Source organism: Phascolarctos cinereus, unplaced genomic scaffold (genome assembly GCF_003287225.1).
Source record: "Phascolarctos cinereus isolate Bilbo 61053 unplaced genomic scaffold, phaCin_HiC Scaffold_4;HRSCAF=312, whole genome shotgun sequence".
NCBI lineage: Eukaryota > Metazoa > Chordata > Mammalia > Diprotodontia > Phascolarctidae > Phascolarctos > Phascolarctos cinereus.
In genome coordinates, this window is record NW_027555847.1 from 248547468 (window position 1) to 248570943 (window position 23476).

At 40.7% G+C, this 23476-nt stretch overlaps 1 protein-coding gene across 3 annotated transcripts in view; it reads left to right on the forward strand.

Moving 5' to 3' along the window:
• The window catches only part of TOM1L2 (target of myb1 like 2 membrane trafficking protein), a 152265-nt gene that overhangs the window by 53018 nt on the left and 75771 nt on the right, over window positions 1-23476 (forward strand). For all 3 annotated transcript variants that reach the window (XM_020967301.2, XM_020967302.2, XM_020967303.2), the window contains exons 3-4: window positions 5043-5121; window positions 10627-10776. In XM_020967301.2, coding sequence (XP_020822960.1) covers window positions 5043-5121; window positions 10627-10776 — 229 coding nt within the window. The remainder of the gene's footprint in view (window positions 1-5042; window positions 5122-10626; window positions 10777-23476) is intronic.

The following is a 23476-nucleotide window of genomic DNA, read 5'->3' on the forward strand; positions in this document are numbered from 1 at the left end:
AGCAATAGAATGGAAAGAATACTTACCCTTTGTCTCCAAATGTAAATATCATAGAGTGTGTTGGTTAACAGGGTAGGTGAACATCTGTCAAATTTTGGGAGAACCTCATGGTCCTAGCTAGCCTTTTTATGTCCTAGGTGATTGAGAAGCCATGTTAACAACTCAAGCCCTAGTATCCTGGTCCAGTTAAATTGTAAAGACAGCTTCCTTCCATTTTAGGGGGAAACCTACATGACAGAGACCCAGGTAATTGTTGTTTCTACCACATCCCACCTCCTGGAATGATCCTATAGGTCTTCTAGAGTACCTTTTGCCACTTAAATAACCATAGGGACATTAAGCAACCAACCAACCTCAAGGATATGAGAACCTTGGATGGGCTGGCTTGGAGGAGCAGTTTAGTGCCCATAAAAGAAAAACAAAAACAGAGAGCCAAAAAAAAAAAGTGAGCAATGTGTCATTTCCCTAAAGGAATGCAGTACCAGTGTGACCAAATATGGAGAATGAAGACCAGAAATAGTAAGCATTTCCTCTTCCCTTTGGAAAGACTCAGTTCTGAGTTTTCCATGTGGTTGATGATATTGGGAGAGGTTCAAGTGCACAGTATATCTCTGGATGTAAAATAATGAGAGTGAACAGGAGCTCAACTAGGAACATCAGGACTGCTGCACAGATGATCACACTTCCAGCATAATTATAGACTAGGGTCATCTGTAATAAAGTAGCTAAGAGGTCATAAGCCTATGCCATGCAACCTATCCCAGAGCCTGAGCTGATACCAAGACTTGCACTATACCACCACTTATTCTACAGACTACCAGCCAGAACCTTCCCATATCTGGAAGCTTCCTCAGGAGGGTGACACCAAATATTTGTCCCTTTAGCAGCCTTTGCTCAGGGGGTACTCCAGTCTTTCTCAGGGGTTAGGCAAGGATTCCCTTTCACCTTCATCCAATGATTTAGAGTAGATATTTAAGAGATCCTCAATCTTCCAAGTAAAGTCATACTCATAATATTTATGCAGAGACAGCTATGTCACTGGAAAGCAAGGTATGCCCCAACAGTGACATCCCTCAAACCCTTTCTGGGAAAGACTCGTACAAATCATTTCAAGGAAAAGGAGACCTGCCAATTGAGAGGACCTTGAGCCATTTCCCCAGTGTATATGGTATCCCTCCAGGAGACAGAGACCTTAAGGCCCAGGCCTTTGCAGTGAGTTGAATAGAGAAGAACTGAAGAGGGTCAGGCAAGACCATCTAAAAGCAATCTGGCCCTATCAGGCAAATCTTCCAGGAGAACGGATCTGAGAAACCACTGGACTTGAGAGCTCTCCCTCTTCTTAGCGTGGCTTTGCAGAGGTGGGATATCCAATGCTGATAGTCAGAATTATGTTGAGAAAACTGTTGCTTCGTGCATCTATTCCGCAGTTCAGCAGTGTCAGCGTAAGGATGGTGTGGGAGGTAGAAAACCTATCAGAGGTGATGGTGCCAGGCTAATCTTGGTCCTTCATAGTGAAGTGGATGCCTTGATCACAAGGAAAAAGAATTTGTTCTGGGAGGATTTTGATGGAGATTGCTGAGGTAACAGATCTGACTAACACTGCAGTGATAGCCCAAATAGGTTTTAATTGCTGTTAAAGACAAACCTCTTGCTAATCAGTTTCCCAGTTGAAGGCAGGTCAGGAACCACTGGGACCATGCCTTACTCATATTTCTGATTGGTACGAGGCGTGACTTTATGTAGAAATAGCTGTTTTGTCTTTAGTTAAGGGACCTTTCCACCACATGGCCCTCATGTCCGGATTGGTGGTGAACCCACTCCTTCACTTCTGCTGTTCTCTTAATGTTGTTCAGTTTAATGGAGGGCGTATGATGTCTCTCATGGGCGCTGATGTTCCCCCCACAAGTAAGTGAATACGGAGGGAGGTACCACTAAAGCTCCTCCATTGGTCCTGACCCCAAAGGGATCAGAGGACTTTGATTTCGTAGCCTTGGTTTTTCCAGATCTCAGATGACTTAGCCAGACTCCTGGCCCTTTCTCAGGAGTCAGTGTATATAAAGATTTCATCCACCCTATACCTCAAGACATTTACTTTTCAGAAGTTGTGTGGTGATTGGTTGCTTTGGGGAACTTGTGGCTCCAGTTACCCAACAGTGTTTGGCCTGGCCACTCCCTATGTACCTGCCAAAGACTTGACTCAACTTGATATTTATGGACTGAGACCTACAAAAACTTGAGTCTCATAGTCAGAAAACCCAGGGGATGAGACTGCTGGATGGCCCTCTCTAGATCTTCCAGGGCTGTAGCCTGTTCTGGGCCCCCACTCAAAAGAGGTAGATTTGTGAATAACTTGGTTGTTGGGGACCATCAGGATAACCAGGAGGAAAGTGTAGCTTCTTCAAAGCCTAAACTGTCCAGTAAGTTATCGAATTGTTGAGAAGCAGGTGTCAGTAGTTTATTTACTAAGTAAACTTGACCCTAGATTTTCTTAAAGTTAATCTCCCATTTCTTGACCCTCATATGGGCTACTGTCTGATATAGGGCCTCTGCTACCATGACCTCATAATACCTGGTAAACTTAATCATCAATGTAGTTGTGGCCATCATTGCCTTCAAAAGAGTGGAGTCTCTTTCTAGTCTCTTGCCCACCAGACTAGCAGTATGAAGGAAAGTTCAGGTAGCCCTAGGAAGGGATGATGGACTCCTGCCCAGGTGAAATTGAACTGTTCTTGACCAGTCTGTTACAGGAAAAGAAGGAAAAAAGCATTAGTTAGTTCAGTAACTCATCCTAGCCCTGGGCTTTCTTATCCACCACATTGACAAGAAGGTCAGAACAGCCACATCGATCAGCATAACAACTTTGTTCAACCACCAGGTGCCATCTACTTTTCCCACTGTCTACACAAGATTGTTTTAAGGGAACTGGCATAGTGCTCTGGTCTCCTTCCTCTCATCACTGTAAAAGAAATATCTTTTAGCCTCCCCTACCTACACCTGAGTGTGAATGCTTTTTCCCTTTCTTGGTTGTATACTTGGTTATATACTCCCTGAAACTCCCAGTGTAAATTGGTGTGTACCCATGGATCCAGTGAGGGCCCCCTGGTGTGATAATAACCTGCCTCCTCTCATGCATTTGGTGACTTCCCCCTTTCCAGGCTATTATGACTTAAGCATATTGCTTCCTGTCCTCTTGCAGTTCTTTAGCTAAGATGACCAGAGCCTCAAAGGAACTCATGTGTTGTCCCTAGGAATATTCATCCCCAAAGTCCCTCAAGTCTAGACACAGAGATCTCTGGACTACAGAGTGGGTTGGGGGCTTTTGGAGAAGCCTTAAGTTTGGCTCCTTACTGCCCTGATCCTTAATGTGATATAGTTTTACTAGTACCTCCACAGGCTGGTGATCAATTGTCTCTCTCAGTCCCTTATTTCAGGAGCCATACCTAAAGCTCTTTTAGGAGAGGCTCTCCTTAACTTCTTTCCACACTCCCTGCTCTGTCCTGTCATCCTCAGAGCACTTGTTTGTACTGACAACCATATTTTTCCAGATAGCTACTTTGGGCTATCCCAGCCTCCTGTTCAAATTTCACCAGTTGACATTAGCTGTTCATAGGGAGTTGGTAGTTATGGTGGACTAGCTTAGATCTAGTTTACCAAAAGCATCCTTTCAAAGGACTTCATCCCTTCCCTTGTTAAGTCCTGCTGGAAAACCAGTTGCAGAAAGATTTCATCTTTATGGAACCAGGGATGCCAAACTCTCCATCCATCAATTAGATCAATTAAATCTAATTGATTTAACTAGATAAGTCTTGTGAGCTCCCCAAACCAATGTAACTGACCAAGAAGAGCTCTGTATCAGCCCCTTTAGACCATGTTCTCCTGAGCCATTTGTTCCAGTGACCCATCTAGTTGTTTAAATTCCTTCAGTCTTCCAGCTAGCCTTGATGGTGAAAGACCTGCCCATCTTCTAACTTCCCTGTTTTTCCTACCACATAGAGCATGATCTCAATGCCTTTTGCCACCCTGTCCACCCTCTTCCAATGCTCCCAAGCTTACTGGTGTCCTAAAAAGCAGTGGCTGGAACTAAGCACATTACTGCAGATGTGGCCTGGTGAAGGCAGAGACAGTGTTATTTTCATCCTCCTAGTCCTGAAGGACACTCTTGTTGTCCCTGCAGCCTTAGATCTTGTTAGCTCTTTTGGCTGCTGTATTACACAACTGCCTCATTGAGCTTGCAGTCTACTAAAACAATGAGATCTTTGAAGGTGTGCTCCATATTATTTGCTTAGGTGAGCCTAACCTGTTTCTCTCTAACTTGTTCAAAAGGATATGTGAGAGGGGCAGCTAAGTGGCACAGTGAATAGAGCACTGGCCCTGAAGTCAGGAGGACCTGAGTTCAAATCCGACCTCAGACCAAACACTTGACACTAGCTGTGTGACCCTGGGCAAGTCACTTAACTCCAATTGCCTAAAAAAAAAAAAGGATACGTGAGAGACTTTGTCAAATGCTTTGCCGAAACCTAGCTATGTTGTATCTGTGGCATTTCCTTTTTCTACCAGCCTTGTTACCCTGTCAGAAAAGGAAGTGAGGCCACTCTGGCATGACCTGTACTTGATGAAGCCATGCTGGCTCTTGGTGATCACCATTTCCCTTTTTAAATGTTCATGTGCCATCCTTTTAAAGAAAATATATTTTAGAATTTTTCCGGAAGTTCAAGTGAGGCTCACTGACTTCGAGTCGAGTCTGCAGATCTTGCCCTCTTCCCTTTTGTTATTTGCCCTTTTCAGGTCTTGTGACACCTGTTCTAGTCTCCACAGTTTTTCAGTGTCTGTCTTACTTAGTTCATCTGTGTCTACGTGAGTGTCTCTGGGTTAGATGTCAGAAACCAGCTCTGTCCTTCTTCACAGAATAACTTTGGATAACAGATATGAAAACTTTTTGTACAACAGTATTGCATGTACCTTAGGAGCATAGTGAATGATTTTGAATTTTCAGATTTAACCTGTGGAATCTTCAAGGGTTTTAAACATATGTTTTGTTTTAGTCCCAAGGATGCCATACGGGCCCTGAAGAAGAGGCTCAATGGAAACAGAAACTACAGGGAAGTGATGTTGGCATTAACAGTAAGTATCATTCTCCAAAGTTACATGAAAGCTTCTTATAAAGGAAAGGATCAGAAGGTCACAGTTTCACATACTGTTTTCTTTTTTTGTTGTTCTTCTTTGTATATTGAGACATTTGTAGTTGTTGATGATTAAGTTCATAATAAAAAATATATATGTATGAATTACCATGTTTAAAAAAAAAGAACCATCTTATTTCCTTTGTCTCATATCCAAGCCATCTCTCTTTCTCTCTCTCTCTCTTTCTGGCTATTCAATACATTATTCAAACTGAGATTCTTAAGAAATAGAAATTGAAGTGACTATAAAGGAACTGCAGAAGGAAAAAAAACCCTGATCCTGGTGGATTTTTAGGCAAATTCTATCAGACTTTTAAAGAACATTGACCAAGTTGGATTTATACCAGGACAGAAGGATGATTCAGCATTAGAAAAGTAATTAACATAATTACATTAAAAATAAATAATATCTAGTCCCACATAGTTGTAACAGTGGTTGCACAAAAAAGCCTTTGACAAAGTGCAACACTCATTTATTCTAAAAACCATTCAAAGGATAGCCATAGAAGGATCTTTTTAAAAAATATGCTAAAAAATATTTTTAAATAGAAGTTAGCATTATATGCAATGGGGACACGCTAGAAACCAATGTGGTACTGACAGTAATAAGGAAGGAGAAAGAAATTAAGATAGGAAACAAAATTATCCCTATTTACTAGTGACATTATGGCTTACTTAGAAAATCCTAGGGAATCAACAAAGAAACTACTTGGGACAATAGCTCTGGTAGTATAACAGAATACAAGATAAACCTTCAGAAATCAATACCTTCTGCCTTCAAGACCTGTGGTCTTATGTGCATGATACATGTGTCCCTCATATTCCATGAAGTTAAGATTTCTTGAGCTTGAATCCTTACTATGCGATTTATGACATGCTCTTGAAGTTCTCCATAGTTTAGTTTCCTTCTCTGAAATATGAGGTTAATACTTGTTTTCAAAGTGACATTTGACTAAGAAATGGAAACATTGTAGTTTCATGAGAGACACACAAAGCTGAGAATCTGAAAACCGAGGTTCTGGTGGTCAAAGTCTGGTTGGTGCTCAGCTGCCAGCTAGCTCTGTGACCTCAGGCAAGTCACTTAACCTACTCCAGGCCTTAATATCTTCTTTCTGAAATGAAGGTAATAATGCCTGCCCTATTTGCTGTGCAGGATGAAATGAGATAGTGTTGCGGTCTGAGAGACTGAGACCCCTCAAAGACCAGAGTACAGGCTGGGTCGTTTGGAGTGAATTCACAGACTCATTCTTCAAGTCAAGGTGGCAAAGATTTATTGTTAACGCTTTTCAGCGGGCAGGGATTCTTAAGGAACCTGAGAGAGACTGAGGGTGGAGCTAGGGTTTATATGAAAAAGGGCATGGGAAAGGCATGCCAGGGACACTAATGAGGTAATCCAAAGGTGCAGGTGTCTTTGGGGGCTATGGATGGGGAAAGTACAGGGAGTATACCAGACAGGGAGGGAGATGACAGAGGTATGGATATTTGGAGTCTGGCAGGAGGAAGATTCCTTGGGCTGGCCAAGGACAAAACTCCTTGGGCTGGGCAAGGCACCCCTCTCCCTCTGTCTTGATGAGAGAATGCTCTGCAACAAGGGAAAAGCTTTCTCACAAGACAGGAATTTACTAAGGAATTGGGAGGCTTCCAGAGACATGATCTGAGGGCTGGGGCCTGAGAAGCTCAGCACTTTGTGTAGCTGGACTAGGAAGAGAGATAAGGGTCGTGCTGAGGCCCATGCATGAATAACTGCTATGCACAGTGTCCTTGGGCTAGGGAGTGGTTGTCAGAGACAGTGTTTCTGAGACTAGGGAGAAATTGGGGTCCAAGTACAAGCAAAAGCACCCAAGCACCCCATCAATAGTAGATGTGAAATTTTCTTTGGAAAAAAAATTTACGATCATAAAGTATGGTATATATAATTCAAAGCATTATGTCTCTTGCCTAACCCTACCTTCCTTGTTAAGTACTCTTAGGAAGCAACAGATTGACTTTTGCTTTCCCTTAAAGCAATAATTATTGAAATGAGAGACCTGGAAACCATATGTCTGTGAGAGGTATTGTGATACATGAAAGATAAAAATCTAGGTCATAGTCAATTCATGTAATAAACTATGGTAAATCAGTGTATAGGTTTGAGATAGTGGGTCATTTATCCAATTTTGTTTTAAAGTGTTACTACCTTTATAGTCAAAGAAACTTTACTTTGACCTGAAGTGAAAAACTAGGCCTTTATATATTTCTCTTACAAGGAGATTGAGATTTTAATGATGTTGGATAAGAAGTTGGGAGTAGAAAATCCTTCCTTTTACATTTCAGCCAGGGTATGTGTGACATTCACTGAGACAAATGAGCCCAGTCTGAATTATTCCATTACAGTACCATTTTATTTATCTGAAGTCATCAGGAAATAAGTTATTCCATGCAAGTGAAAAATTACTATGCTGTGCTTCAGTATAATGATGCCCTTCTATTCATGTGTGCATTTACTTCTGCACTAAGTGGCTTCAAACTGCTGTTTTTCAAATGCTTATGTCTACTTTTTATGGTTTTTCTGTCTTTTTCCTCAGTGTCAGTTATTAGTATTGTCAGTATGTTTAGTGATAGTCATGCCTTCCAACCTCACTTGAATCACCTGTGAGCTGGGAAGCCAGAAAAAATGAAACTTGTTAAAATTATGTCAAAATTAAGAATGAATAAGTGCTGAGAGAAGACCTGGGAGGCCATCTGTTGAGAAAGGTGGATGAATTTGGGAATCTCTATTTTGGCACAATATTTTTTGGTTACTTTCTGGTTCTCAGATGTATTACAAATGGTTAAAGTTGCCATAACAGTGTCTTCCAGTCAAGTATTGCTGTACATTGTTTGTTCTTGTTGCACTTACATAAGCCCACTGTAACCTAATAAGACTTGGGGAAAATTTCTGGCTTGGGGCTTCAGGATCTGTTGTGAGGATATCAGGGTAGGTGTGAAATCATACAGGATCTTCTTCTTCTAGTGTTTGCCAGCTCAGAAAGGTTTCCTAAATAGATAAATAAATAGAGTTTTTTATTAAGGCTTTTTATGTACCAGGTGCTGTACAAATACAAGAAAAATCTTCCTCTTAATCTCTCTCAGGGGTAGCAGCAGATCTGGTTTACCCTATAGCACTCACCATTCAGTTTCAAATTGAATTGGCTTTGACTTTTGGGAACTGAGCTAGTGTTCTGTGATCCAAACAGACTTTGATAAATTGACCTTGAAACTTCTTGGCCTAAAAAATAGTGATTGTTTTCCTTGCATCAACTCCTAGTAACCCTTTCTCTTCCTAGTCTATACCTAAGTGTGAGATCTCCAAGTGTGAGAAACCTGTCAGGCTAACTGGAAAAAATTATGGAAATGTACCCACCTGAAAACTGGAGTTATTGATTGATTTTCAGTCATTTCCCGTTAAGCAAATTAACTGACTAGGAAAAGCAAATGACTTCCAGCCTTTTTTAATAACCCTTCGAAAATAAGAAGTCTAAGGCAATGAAACCATCAGAATCTTCCACAGCAGAGTCCACAAGCCACATTTTTCAGGTTGTAAGTGGGAAGCTAGTAGAGTAGAATTGTAGAATTTAAAGCTGTGCTGCATTAAAAGGAAACTTGATTCTAAATAACCTACACATGCCATGAATAATAGCCATGGAAACCATGAAGCACCTGAGTTAGGATGAGCCAGAGAAACCAGGCTTGTGTCATGTTAATGTACTGGTTATGTCTGAAATTAGTATTAGCAGCATCCTTACTTACAGTGTTACTACTCTACATCAAGACTGTGTCACATAGGGCAGTATGGGTAATTTATTGAGTTGTTTTATTGATTTATTTACATAAAGCATTAGGCTATTAAGTTAAAAGTAAACTGTTTTAAGGCAAAAAAAACAACATAGAAATGTAATAGAATATTGTATAGTAAAAAATGATATATATGAGGAATTAACACAAATCTTCCCATGTTGCTCTGAATTGAAGCAAAGGGGGGAAAAAGCAGAACTAAGAGAATAATTTATACAGTGACTACAGCAATATAAATTAAAAGCTACTAAAAAGGAAGCCCAACTCGAAGTAAATTTTAAAAAGCCAATTCCCAGAGAATAGAAAATAAAACATACTTCCTTCCCCGAGTACTCTGCTCCACATACCATGGCAGAGAGGAGAGGAACCATCAGAACAGAATGTTGTATATATTATCAGATGTGGTCAATGTTTTAGCTGTATTTGCTTTATTGTTTTTGTCATGAGGGAAGGTTCAGTCTAGGTTGGGGAAGGGTTGAAATCTCTATGATATAAAAACAAAAGGTATCAATAAAATGATTTTAAAGTAAAAAAAAAAGGATAAAATATAGTAATTAAGTTATGTAAGGTCCCTCAAACTTAACTAGTTTCCAAAATGGCAGAACCCTCTTAGTTGAGAATACTTCAAAGGACCTAATTTTTCTTCCCTTCCCAAATGAAAAGTATAGGCAAATTTGAGAGTCTGTCAGAACTGTGCCGTGCCATGACCTACTAGTATCAATGCTTAGTTTAAACCTTAAGTTTCATTTACCTAGGAGGAAAAAAAAGGAATAGACAGTGTTGGGAATATCTCACACCTTAATGCTGGCTGTCAGCTCTAAAAAATACAGTTTGTCTAAGGCAAATAGTGTGTATGTATGGTTTTAGTTTCTGGAAACGACAAGGGGAATGATTTCAGAAAAACCAGGGAAGATTTATATGAACTGTTGCAAAGTGAAGTGAGGAGAATCAGGAGAACATTGTACGTAGTAATAGCAATATTGTAACAGTAATCACCTGTGAAAGACTTAGCTACTCCGCTCAGTACAATGATCTAAGACAATTCCAAAGGACTCAAGATGAAAAATACAACTCCAGAGACAGAAAACTGATGAACTCAGAGTGCAGATTGAAGCATACTGCTTTTCACTTTATTTTTCTTGCTTTTTTTCCTCCAATATGGCTAATACAGAAATATGTTTTGCATGACACCACATGTATAACAAGTACAATTGTTTGCCTTACCATTGTGGGGGGGCCTAGAAGGAGAGAATTTGGAACTCAAAATTTTGAAAAATTAATGTTAAGAAGTTTTAAAAATTAAGAAAAGAAGTTTTAGCTCCTGTTGCAGTTGTGTGTGTATGCTCTCCCACCTACAAGAGTTAATGCAAGCTGTCACAGAATCCTTTCCTTGTGACAAACCTGGTATGTTACTGGCTAAGCCCAGAGAGAAGTGTTAAAATGCTTATTTTTTCCAGGGGAAGTCAGTTATTTTGATCTTATTGAAATACTAGCTCCCTGTCATGTAAAACCTGTATTTAAGTTACCAACTAATTTCCTGATGATTTTGTGGGGTCACAGGACTTAGTGGAGCAAAAAATGTGTCCCAGCTATTTGTTCCAACAGTGATGGCCTCTTTTCTTTTCTAAATTAGGTGCTGGAGACTTGTGTCAAGAACTGTGGCCATCGATTTCACATCCTTGTGGCAAACCGTGATTTCATAGATGGTGTCCTTGTGAAAATCATCGCCCCTAAGAACAATCCTCCTACTATTGTCCAGGACAAAGTGCTGGCTTTGATTCAGGTAGGCTATGCTCAATTTCTATTTTAGGTTTGTTCACCTCTGGATGAACAAAGTGAAGCAGGAATAGTGGTATAGTGCTTGTCATGTTTTTCCATTATCTATAGGAAAAAATGCTTTCAGGTGCCGAGGTTTTCTTTTAAATTTCTTACAAAAGTGTATTTTTGCACACTGATCCTATTAAATTCTAAATGGGTTCCGAACCAGTAGATCAAGATGTAGTCATTGATTCAAACCCAAACCCCGTCCCTCTATGTCTATCTATCAACTTGATCTCTGAGTTTTATCAGGATTCTCATGAAGTAATAGATTTCAGGGAGTAGAGGTTTCTCCTCTCCTGCTTTGTTCAAGGAATTGTGCCCCCTGAAAACAATACTCTTACTTTTGTCACCCTGTTGGTCCCAAGGCTTAAGGAGTTAAAAGTATCTCTTCCTCAAAAAAAAAAAGTAGAGAACCTTGTCCTAAGCCCATCACTATGAAGATTGCCATGCAGTTGAGACCATATTCAGCCCCAAACATAGCTATCTCTGAACTCAGACCATAGAGTAGCAATAGGGTTTTCTTAGGCTTGTTAACCTTGTTTTGTAAATGTTATCTATTCCCTTTGTCACAGGGGTAAGAATTATGAGTATTATGAGAATAAATTATAAATTATGAGATTTGTACCAGAATCCACTGGACAAAGATGCAGCTTTCCTACTTACATACCATATGACTTTGAGAAAATCAGTTAGTCAACAAGCATTTATAAAGCACCTGATATGTTCAGTTTGGTAAACATTAAGCACCTATGTACCAAGCACTCTGCTAAGTGCTGAGGATACAAATGAAGAAAGACAGACCTAGTCCTCAAGGAGCTCACAATCTAATGTTGAGAAGACAACACACAAAAGGAAGTGGAAAAGTGAAAGAGATGGGATGGGTCTGAGAAGGTAACTGGTGCAGGGAGGGGCATGAGGATAGTGCAGTTGAATCCAAGGAATGTAGCTGGTGGAAAATGGCTGGATTGCATGCCTTCTTTAAATTAAATTTGAGCATTTAGAAGCCATTTTTTGCTCAGCCCTCCAATCAGAGAGTCAAAGGGTACTGATGATGTGTGAGTACCAAAGTTGATGCAATCTCCTGGATGATGAGCTTTTCCTGAGAGCATGATTGTGATGGAGTTAAATCTAAGGAGTAGAGCTGGCGGGAGGGACTATGCTGGGGATACAAAGAAAGACATAAGACAGTCTCTGCTTTCAAGGACTCCCAGCCTGATGGGAGAGACCACTTGCAGACAACTGTGCAGACAAGACAGATGCAGGATAAATTGGAGATAATCTCAGAGAGAAGATACTAAGATTAAGGAGAACTGGGAAAGGCTTCTTGCAGAAAGTGAGACTTTATGTGGGATTTGAAGGGAGTCAAAGAAGCCAAGAGGCAAAGAAGAGGAGGAAAAAAGTTCTGGGTGGGGGGGGTGGGGGCAACCAGTGAAAATGCCTGGAGTTAAGGGAGCATCCTGTTAGAGGAACAGTAACGTTCCATTATATTCACTTACCATGATTTATTTAGCCATTTCCTAATTGATGGATACACTAAGCTTTTTTTTAGTTTTTGCTGTTACGAATAGTGTTTCTTAGGAATATTTTTTTAATCAATGGGTCTTTTTTTTTTCCTTTTCAATAACCTTTTTAGGACAGTGCTAGTTCAAACAGAATGCACATTATTGTGACATTTATCGTATGATTCCACATTCCTTTCCAAAGGTAATTTCCAAAAATTTTGTTATCTTTTGTTATCTTCATCAGTTTCAGTGGGATCTGAGTTATTTTAGTTTACATTTCTCTAATTATTAGAAATTTTGGGAACTTGTCGATAGTTCATACCTTTTAAGAATTACCAGTTCATATCTTTTGCCCTCTTATCAGTTAGAGAATGACTTGTACTCTGTTAAATCTGTCAGTTATTTATAAATTTCTGCAACTTTTATTGTCAGTGTTTGATGCAAAGATTTTTTTTTCCAGTTTGTTTTCAACTTTGGTTCTCTCTTCTTTATGGCAGCCCTTCAATATGTTTTCCCCATACTCTAGGTATTAATCTCTGTAGTTCCTTCAGCTATTACTTAGAGGTCATGGTTGTCAGGCCTCTCACTGTCCAATGAAAAAGACTGTGAATTTGCCAGGATCTGTCTTAAAGTGTTGCTTCCAGAGCAGAACACAGTGTGATAGGAGGACATATAATCTTCATACTGGGGACTTTTCTCATATTGGAAATTCTTCCCAATTTGTCCATAGAAAGTAAAAAAATATGTTCTGTTTCTTGTTAGTAGATAGCTGCAAAAGGTGAAACAGACCACAGTTAAGATAGAACACAGATAGGTGATTATTAGAAAAGGGAAGACCTGGTTGAGCTTTTCTTGGGACCTAGGGCACAACATTGGTTACTAATGTAGTCTTTCTAGGAATTGAATACAATATATCAGGTCAGTATTGACATGACATCTATAGCAAAATTGTCCTTAAGATGGCTGATATTACTTGTGATGACAAATATGAATTAGGTTTGTTGCAGAAAAAGTAGAGATTGGGGCAGCTAGGTGGTGCAGTGGATAGAGCTCTGGCCTTGGAGTCAGGAGGACCTGAATTCAAATTTGGCCTCAGGCATTTGACACTTACTAGCTGTGTGACCCTGGGCAAGTCACTTAATCCTGATTGCCTCACCAAAAAGCAAGAAAAAAAAAAGAAAAAAGAAAAAGCAGAGATTGCCAAGTACAGTTTTCTGATCTTGCTCTCAAACTAAATGGCACAGTGTCTGAGGAATTTAAGGAGTAGGAGATTTTTACTTCCATAATAAGGTTTTTACTTTCTGTGAGTAACTAAGATCATTAAAACAATGAGGCGACTTCCTCGAAGATAGACTGAAAAAGATTAGGCTTTTCCTGTCTATAAAGACTAAGACTTGTGGGAGACATAGCTGACATCTATTTCCCGAATGTGATTGAAAGCTCCTAGAGAAAGGGACCCTTTTTTGTTTCATTTCAGCCTTTGCTCAGTCACTCAGTAGCCTGTGACCTTGGGCAATTCCATTCCCAGCTCTGATATTCCCCTCCCAGGCCTCCGGTTCCCCATGTATTAAATGAAGAGATTGGATAGACATTTGTCCAGGGTCTTGTCTTATGATCTGAGATCCTATGACCTTAGGATATCTAGTAAATGTGCCACTTGCATATTACAGCACAAATAAGCATTCGTTGGATAAATGAATCCTAAAATTCTGAAGGAAATGGATAAAGTGAACACAGACCTGTTTACAGACTTATCTACTCCCATCACTTTGAAACTTAAAGGAAGTATATTTAAAACCCACCCGAAAAGGCCATATGACTTTATATAGTGGGTAGGAAACATCCAGCTATAGAGGTTGCTGATATAGCTAGGTTCAGGAAAGGTAAACTGGTAGATACTTGAGCCATAGCAGTTATTTATCATCAGCTGAAATGTGTACTGAATGCTTACCACATGGAGGAGGTAGTGTGAGGGGCCATGATGACCAGCTGTGGGAGAGAAGATCCCTGCTGTCAGGCATTGGAGCTAGTCTGAGGAGGCAGAACAGACTTTAAGAGATAAGTAACAATGTAAGGTAGCATATGCTGAGTGCCACCTTAGCTATACAAACAACAATTGCTCTCGGTCCTTGGGAAAGGTTTTATGTAGGAGATGGTACTTTAGCTGGGTTTGAAGACATGTCAGAACCCATTTGTGACCTTTTGTGGTTGAAGGGCCTCATGGAGAGCTATGCCCTGCTCCTCCTCCAGTGAAACAGTCTTTTGGGGCCCAAGTCAGAAGTCAAATGATAAGTCAACAAGTATTTATTGAGCATTTTTAAGTATGTACAGGATAATGGCATACAAATACAAAGTAATTAAGGGGATACAGCACTTGTATTTGGGGAAATCAGGAAAGGCTTCATGTAGAAGGTAGTATTTGAGCAGAGTCTAGGAGGCAGAATTGAGGAAGGTTGTATGAGTCACTGATCCATACATAGGGTCTGATCCAACACAAGATTTGTTATCTGCAACATGCCTAAGATCGTATTTCCCAATGTGTCTCTCTCCTCCCCTCCCAAAGATTGATTCCTATACAAAGAATAAAAAAAAAAAGTCAGAGAAGGGAACAATACAGCAAAACCAACCAAAACAAAAATGTCTGACATATGCTTCACTCCACATTCTTGGTCCTCCATCTCTATAAGGAAGGAGTAGGGGTTAGATGCCTTATCTCTTGTTTGGGGTCAAACTTGGTTATTATAACTTTGTAGCATCCATTTCAATTGTTTTATTATACTTGATTTTTCAATTTATATTGCATGTAGTGTTATTCTATATACTGTTTTCCTGGTTCTGCTTTGCATAGTGTTATATGTCTTCCCATGCTTCTCTATAATTTCTTAAAGCACAATAATATTCTGTCTAATATTCATATATTACAACTTGTTTAACCATTCACATCTATTTTGTTTCCAGTTCTTTTCTACTATAAAGAATCTTACCATAGCTATTTTGGTATATCCTAGACTCTTGCTTTCTGTCACTGACCTCCTTGGGTCATATGTGAGACAGTGGGATTTCTGGGTCAAAGGATATGAACATTTTAGTTACTTTCTTCCCTTGGCTCCAAATTGCTTTCCAGTATGGTAGGGGCAGTCTCCTGCTTCACCAAAAGTCCCTTAGCGTGCCCAGTCTTTCCACAACCCTTCCAATGTTGACTATTACAATTGACTATTTTTTATCTTTGACAAATTTCTGAGTCTAGAATGGAACCTCATAGTTGATTGGACTTTGATTTCTCTTACTGTAGTGAGTTACAATGTGCATCTAGCAAACTGACATTTGGGACTTGTGGTAAAAGAGTGTGCTGCCTACCCCAGTGTAAGTATGAGAGAGGTGGCTCTTTGTCCTTGTCAGATCTCTGTTTGTTTCCTTGATCCTATCCTTTCCTATCTTTTCCAGGAGCTTACCCTTCCTGTGTCTCTTTCTGCATGTCTGTGTCTGTCTCATTATCTCTGTGTCACTTTTCCATGTCTATTAGAATACTCCTTGCTCCCCACTGGCACTTGTGCCATAATTTAGCAACCTTTCCACTGTCCACATTTATCACCCAGTCTGTATCCTGCTAATCTACCAACCCCTGCAGCATTTCTGAATGAGTTGAGTGTTTGGCTCAGAGTTTCCCTTTCCACCCCAACTCCTGCCCTCATACTGGGGGACTTAACCATATATATTGATGTTCTTAAAGCCCTAGAACAGCTAGGTGGTGCAGTGAATAGAGTGCTGGGCCTGGAGTCAGGAAGACTCATCTTCATGAGTTCAAATCTGGCCTCAGATACTTGCCTACCTTCCTAGCTGGGCAAGTCACTTATCCTGTTTGCTTTAGTTTCCTCATCTGTAAAATGAGCTGGAGAAGGAAATGGCAAACCACTCTAGTATCTCTGCCAAGAAAACCCCAAATGAGGTCACAAAGACTCAAGAGTTGGATATGACCGAAATGACTGAACAACAACAAATTGACTTGAGAAAACTTCAAATCATGCTGTGAGGCAGTATGGGATAATGGAATGAGCACTACCTTGAGAATTGGGAGACCTGGGTTCTAATTCCTTAACTCATCCCTTTCTTTCTACTCATACAGCTACCACTCTAGTTCAGGTCCTCATCACTTCTAGCCTTGAATATTGGCAGTAGCCTCCTCGTTGGCCTGCCTGCCCTGAGTCTCTTCCAACCCCAATCCATCCTCCATACAGCTGCCAAAATGATTTTCCTGGTCTGATTGTGTCACTTTTGTACTCAGTAAACTCTAGAGGCTCCTGTTGCCTCTAAGATCAAATGTAAGCTTCTCCCTTTGGCATTTAAAACTCTTCACATCCTGGCCTCTTCCTTTCTTGCCAGTCTTATAGCCATTACTCTCCTCCACACCTTCTGTGATTAATCCATACTAGCCAGTTTACTGGTCCTTACACACAACTCTGTTCTGTTTGCAGTATCCATGCCTTTCTGCTGACTGTCCCCCATGCTTTAAATGCCCTCTTCTTGTCTCTACCTCTTAGAAAACCTGACTTTCTTTTAAACTCAACTCACTTCAGGAGGCCTCTCCCAGTCCTTTCACCTACTAGTGCCTTCTCCTCTAAGGTTATCTTGTATTTACTTTGTGTGTATCTTGTTTATCCTTATAAATATACAAGTTATTATTGACTTCATTATATGTTATATATAACATATCCGTTGAATGTAAGCTTCTTGAGGACAGGAATTATTTTTTTTTGTATCCTCAGCATTTAACATAGTGACTGATAGTGCCCTTGTCTTTGGGTTTTTGTCTTTTTTCCTGGGCTTCTCCCAGAACTCTTGGTGTAGCCCACAGAATGCTTCCCATTGACATGTTGGTCCAGAAGAGGGGAAATAAAGAGGAAGATTAGATAAACATTTTGGAAACTCCAAGCAGGACCCAGAGTAGGGGTTCAAGAAGCTTTTTAGTACACTATTGAATCAGCCCCATGCAAAATATAAATAATGTCCTACCTGTCTATTGAGAATACATGATTGGGGGGGTCAGTGAGGTGAGATGACACAGGTTCTTCTAGAGCAGGGGTTCTAACAAGACTTTTCTGGATCATGAACCCTTTGGCCAGTTTGGTTGAAACACTGCTGTGGTTTTCTATGTTTAGTCATAACTGAAGGAAATGCTAAATTTCACTTAAAGTTAGTAAAACCGAAAATGTAATTTTTTCCCATCCAAAGTCATAGGCCCCTTTAAATTTCTCCATGGAGTCCTTTGAGGTCCGTGAACGGAGGTTGAGACCTCCTGTTCTAGAGAAACTTGAGTTCAAGGAAATATGAGTCCTATCTGATGACCCTGTAGTTCAGGTAATGCAAATTAGTTTGCATTAATCAACATCTGGAATCCAGTGGGAGCCACTTCCTTGTTTCAGAAGATGGAGGAGGGTGAGATTAAAAATTACAATGGCCCACAAAATGGAATTTCTCATCACATCTAGAGGAAGGATTACTTATATACTACATACATACAGCTCTATGAGCTATCTGCCACTCAACCCTAACATTCTATTGACTTCCTAGTTGCTAGTGAGAGATTCGTTAACTGATGCACCGTTGTCTTAGTGACCCATCTTGCTGGAGACCCAGGGACCTTTTATAACTAGATCAGTGCTTTACTGAATATGTCCACCCAGCCTAGGTTTGGGGCCCAGAAGAATGAAGCAGTGGTAGTATGGGTGCACTGGGAAGGTGAAATTGGGAAGTGGGGCATTGTATGCAAGAAAGATCATCAGGAAAGGGTGGGGAAAGAGTTCCTCCTGAAGGGTACTTTGGATCTGACTTCTTGAGCATGGGATGCTAAAGGAAGACAGATAGGAAATCAGTAAGCACCCCCCAACCCCATAATGGGGAGTTTTAGAGGCCTCCAGGCTAGTTTGCCACCTATACCACCCAACCTCTACCCTTAGATCTCTAGGACATCAAGCATGAATTCTTAAAAGAGGAGTGGTCCCAGGGCCATTTGGGAACAAAAGGTTATATGTACAAGGAGGTAGTAAATTGAGATGAGGAAATTGGAACACCTATTCTGGGCCCTACTTGATGTGGGCTCCCACATCACCAAAATACCAGGGGAACCTAAATTGGGGCGGGGGGGGAAAGGAAAGCCCATTAATTTACAAGGGTCAGCACTTAGATCAGGGTAGGACATTGTTTCACAGCCCAAAATTATTATAGGCATGAACATGCTTAAGCATTGGGGAATTGTGCCATTGTGACTCATTAGGGCACCCATATGGATTGTACTAGCAGGCTGGACAAAATGAGAACCTCAGGTCACCAGTACGAAACAATAATAGATCCTGGGGGACAAGAGAAAAATATCTGCCCAAATCTCAGAAATATAAGAGACTGGTATTCTGATCTGTGCTACCTCTGCTTAACAGCCCTGTGGGGCTAGTATGGAAGGCCAGTGAATTGTTTGTTACTTTGTGAGTAATACAACCTATCTCTGTGGACTTTGCAGACATCACGTAAAGGGTGGAGGAAATATCATAGGCAGCCAGGGAATGGTATGGAGTGACCGACTTGAAGAAGACATTCTTCTTCTTAATACTTGTTGTAGCAAAACAGTTAAGGTCAGTTCACTTTAACTGGGGAAGGGATGCAGTATATTACAGTCATTCTCTGCAGTTATTTCAACTCCCCTGCATATTTCCACGGTGTAGTTTCATGAGATTCAAAAAAGGGTTAACATTGTAACATTGGCTTCCACTACTATGTAGATGATGGTGTGATTCCCTCTGTGGGCTGAGACTTGTAGATGATATAACAGCTCACTATCTGCATCAGGCACGTGAGAGCCCAAAGAGCTGGCAGTAAACCTCAGCTCAGTGGAATGCAGCTATTCACACCCTTAACCTGACTCATTCCTGCCTTTTTGGCCCACCCAGAGCACCGTGGGCATACAGCCAGGTTATAGTAGACATTGGGACTCACATTATAGATGACCCAGAGACACATTTCCTTGAAAAGGCAGACCATTTGGTTCTGGCAAATAGACTGTCTTCTGCATCTCCTTCCCACCAGGGAAGCAGTGGATATCTTCTTACAGCAATGGATCCCTGCTCAGGTTGTGGAGCTGTTATGCCCCTACTGAGTGCAACAATGGCTGCTGTCAATCGAGCCTTAACTAAAATGGTCACACTCCCATTTGAGTACTCATTGCCTCCAACTGATCAATGCACCTGCTTCCTGGCTAAGGAAGTACAAGACTGATCATAGTCACATGGCATCACTTGGAAATTTACTTTCCTTCATCATCCCAAGGTGCCAGCCTCACCTAACTAACATTGGAATGAGCTGCTTAAGTGCCAGCTTCACATCTCATTTCCAGGATTGACCTGGTGAACTGAACACCTAAAAGACTCAGTTACAGTCCTAAGCAGCTGGAACATAGCCCTAACTGGATTGTTTCCATCTCACCAGTTGCTTAGTGATGGTGTCCCAAATGAGAGTGTGGAAGAGGGATTCATAATAGGAATTACACCTTATGACAATACTTTTTCATTCTGGAAACTTTCACAGTGGAGGCTGCTGAACTAAAGGTGGCAGCCTTGAAGCCACATGTTAATTGCCCTGGGTGAAACTCATCAAATATTGCCTAGCTGTGAACTTGACCTATCCATGAAAATGTTTGGACTCTTCATATCTCAGAGTTAGCTTCCTAAAAATTAGTAGTAGAAGAGGGAATAATCAATCTGGATTACTCAGGTAATCATGCATCACCAGCCAAGGGGGAAGTATGTATCAAAAACAGGTGAAGACCTTCGTAGCTTTTAGTCATGCCAAACCCTTGGATAAGAATGAGAGGATAGGGAGCAGCCAAGTGGCGCAGTGGATAGAGCACCAGCCCTGGAATCAGGAGGACCTGAGTTCAAATCCGGCCTCAGACACATAACACTTACTAGCTGTGTGACCCTGGGCAAGTCACTTAACCCCACTGCCTAGACCCAAAAAAAAAAAAAAGAATGAGAGGCTAGTATCTTGTGGCCCCAGCTGTGATGAGGCAAAAGCCTGCCACACTCACCCTCAAGAGCCTTTCTACCCTAGTCAGAACCTTCAGCACCAGGATGCCTGCAGCCTAAGATGGTGTCAGAGTGAAGACTGACTGCTGAGTGTGTGTGCATACCCTACAGAAGCCGACAGAGGTGGGCTGGTTTGGCCTTCCAGCCTCAGGACTCCTGATGTGTCTACAGACTTTGGAAAGCTGCAAGTCAGAAAGAGGATAATGAGCTACTTTTGTCACAATGTTTCCAGACAGAACTGTGGGGCAGGGTGGAGGAGTGAGACATGAAGTCCTCAACCCGACTCCATGCTGAGATTGTTCAGAGCAGCATGCCAAGCACGCCCTACCTACCTCCTGACATCATGCCTGCACTGCCTTACTAGCCTGTGTCCTGTACAGAGGCTGCCACTTCAGTCAGGGGCCACTGAAATTGTCACGTGTCTCTCACTGGTAACAAACAGTGAGCGGGAGTTGGGGTGGATTGTGGTGGGTACCACTTTATACCCACCAGAATTAAGCTAGGCTTGTAGAAGACAAAGCAGAGCCAGGAAGGCAGGCAAATGAAGATGTCAGTCAATAAGCATTAATCATTAATTAATTAGGTCCTACTATGTGCCAGGCATTGTGCTGACCTGATGAGAAAGAATACCTTACACCAGAGCATTAAAACTCTACAGGAATATACGAGGGTGGCTTCCCTTACCTGGTAGAATCTGAGCTCCATGTGGGCTGCTTCCACCCAGAGGTCACGAGGGTGTCTGGAGAACAAGAAAACGGAAAGTTGCACCCAACCACCGTGTGTCTTTTCTAGTTGTTTCTTCTGTATCTTAATTAATCATGTGAATGGTTCTTCAGCTCCAAGTGCTTATTGTGTTTCTGTCTCTCTGCATCTTTTTCTCTGTCTGTATTTGCCTCTGAGCCTGTCTCCTTCTGTCTCTGTCTCTCTCCATCTTCTGGCTCCTTCTACTGCTTACAAGTTTGGATCTCTTTTATCTTTAGAAATTTTCCCTTGAGACTTCCATCACCTGAAGCTGTTGTCCTATATCTCTCTTCCCTTTCACTGTTAAACTTCTAGAAAGAGTCTTAGGTACTTCATTGCCACCTATTCATTTCTCAGCCTTTTGCAACGTGGCTTCCGATGCCACTTCTTTCCTGAAACTGCTCTCTGAAAGATTGCCAGTGAACACTGTTAAATACAGTGGTCTTCTAAAAATTCATTTTTATTTGATTTTTAGTTCTGAATTATCTCCCCCCACCCACGCACTGAGAAGGCAAGAAAAACAAAATCCATTACAAATATGTATAGTACACAGAACGAATTTCTGCATTATTCATGACTGAAAGGAAAAAAGAAGAAGAAAATCTGCTTCAGTCTGTATGTACTCTTGAGTCCCTCAGCTCACTCTCTGGAGGTGGGCAGCGTGTTTTCTCACGAGTCTTGGGACTGGGGTTGGTCATTGTGATCATCAGAATTCCTAAGTCTTTTAAAGCTGATCATCTTTATGATGTTGTTATTGTTTTCCTGGTTCTGCTCACTTCACTTTCCATCAGTTCATACAAGTTTTCCCAGGTTTTCCTGAAACTGCCCTCTTCATCCAGCCTTATAGCATAATAGTATTCCATCACATTCACATACCATAACTTGTTCAGCCATTCCCCATCTGATGAATATCCTCTCTGTTTCCAGTTTTTTGCCACTACAAAAAGAGTTCTTACAAATACTTTTTTGTACATATGAGTTCTTTCCTCTTCCTTTGATCTCTTTGGAGTATAGAACTAATAGCAGTATCACTGGGGCAGAGGGTTTGTGAAGTTTAATGGCTTTTTGGGCATGGTTTCAAATTGCTTTCTGGAATGGCAGGACCAATCCACAATTCCATCAGCAGTGCATTCAAGTGCCTGTTTTCCCACAGTCCCTCCAGCACTTATTTTCCTTTTTTGTCAACCTTGCCAATCTGATGAGTATGAAGTAGTACTTCAGGGTTGTTTTAATTCGCATCCTCTAGTTATTAGTGATTTAAAGCATTTTTCATATAGCTATTGATAACTTGGATTTTTTTCCTCCAAAAACTGCCTATTCATGTCCTTTGACCATTTATTAATAATACAATGGTCTTTCTCATCTTCCTGGAGTTTCCCATAGCATTTGATAGTATTGTGTCAAATATTCTTCTGCTGATTCCAAGATATTTCTCTCTACTAATTCTTCTACCTGTCTGAGTGGTCTCTATCAATTTTCTTAACTGGTTAATCACCCTACTTCTCCCTTTTAACAGCAGGTGTGTTCCCCAACTGTTTGAATTATCTCAGACTTTCTTAAGTTCTCCTGCTGTACTCTCTCCTTTGGCAATTTCATTTGATCCCATGCATTCAGTTTTTTTAAATTAACTTTTTTTAAAATTAGCAAAAATCTACCTTCTTTCCCTCCTACTGCTTCTCCATTGAGAAAGTAATGAAAACAAAACTCCATTTTCAAACATGAATAATCAAGAAAAACAAATTTCTATATTGGTCATATTAAAAAAAAAGGTCTCATTTTGCACTCCGAGTCCTTTACCTTTCTAGGTAGCATGTTTCATCATTTTTCCTCTGGAATAGTGATTGGTCATTACAATGATCAGAGTTCCTGAATCTTTCAAAGTTTTTTGTCTTTACTATATTGTTGTCATTGTGTAAATTGTTCTTCTTGTTCTGCTCACTTCAGTCTACATCAGTTCATACAAGTCTTCTCAGGTTTCTCGGCATCCGTCCCCTTCAACATTACTCATAGCACAATACTGTTCCATCATGTTTATATGCCAGAACTTGGTGGGCATCTAGATGATGGACACTTCTGTGTTTCTAATTCTTTGCCACCACAAAAAGAGATAAAAATATTTTTGTGAATCTTTAGTTACAGCTTGTTTTGCTAGGTACTAATCCTTCCCTTAACACTACTTTCATTTGCCCTTTCCCTTCTATTTTTCTGTTGAGTGAAATGTAATGCTGCACTTTACTGTATATGTGTGTCTTCTTTTCTTCTTTGACCAGTACAGATGAGAGAGAGTTCAACTGTCAGCTACTACCTATCCCCTTCCTCCTTGTTTTTATAGACTTCTACTTATACA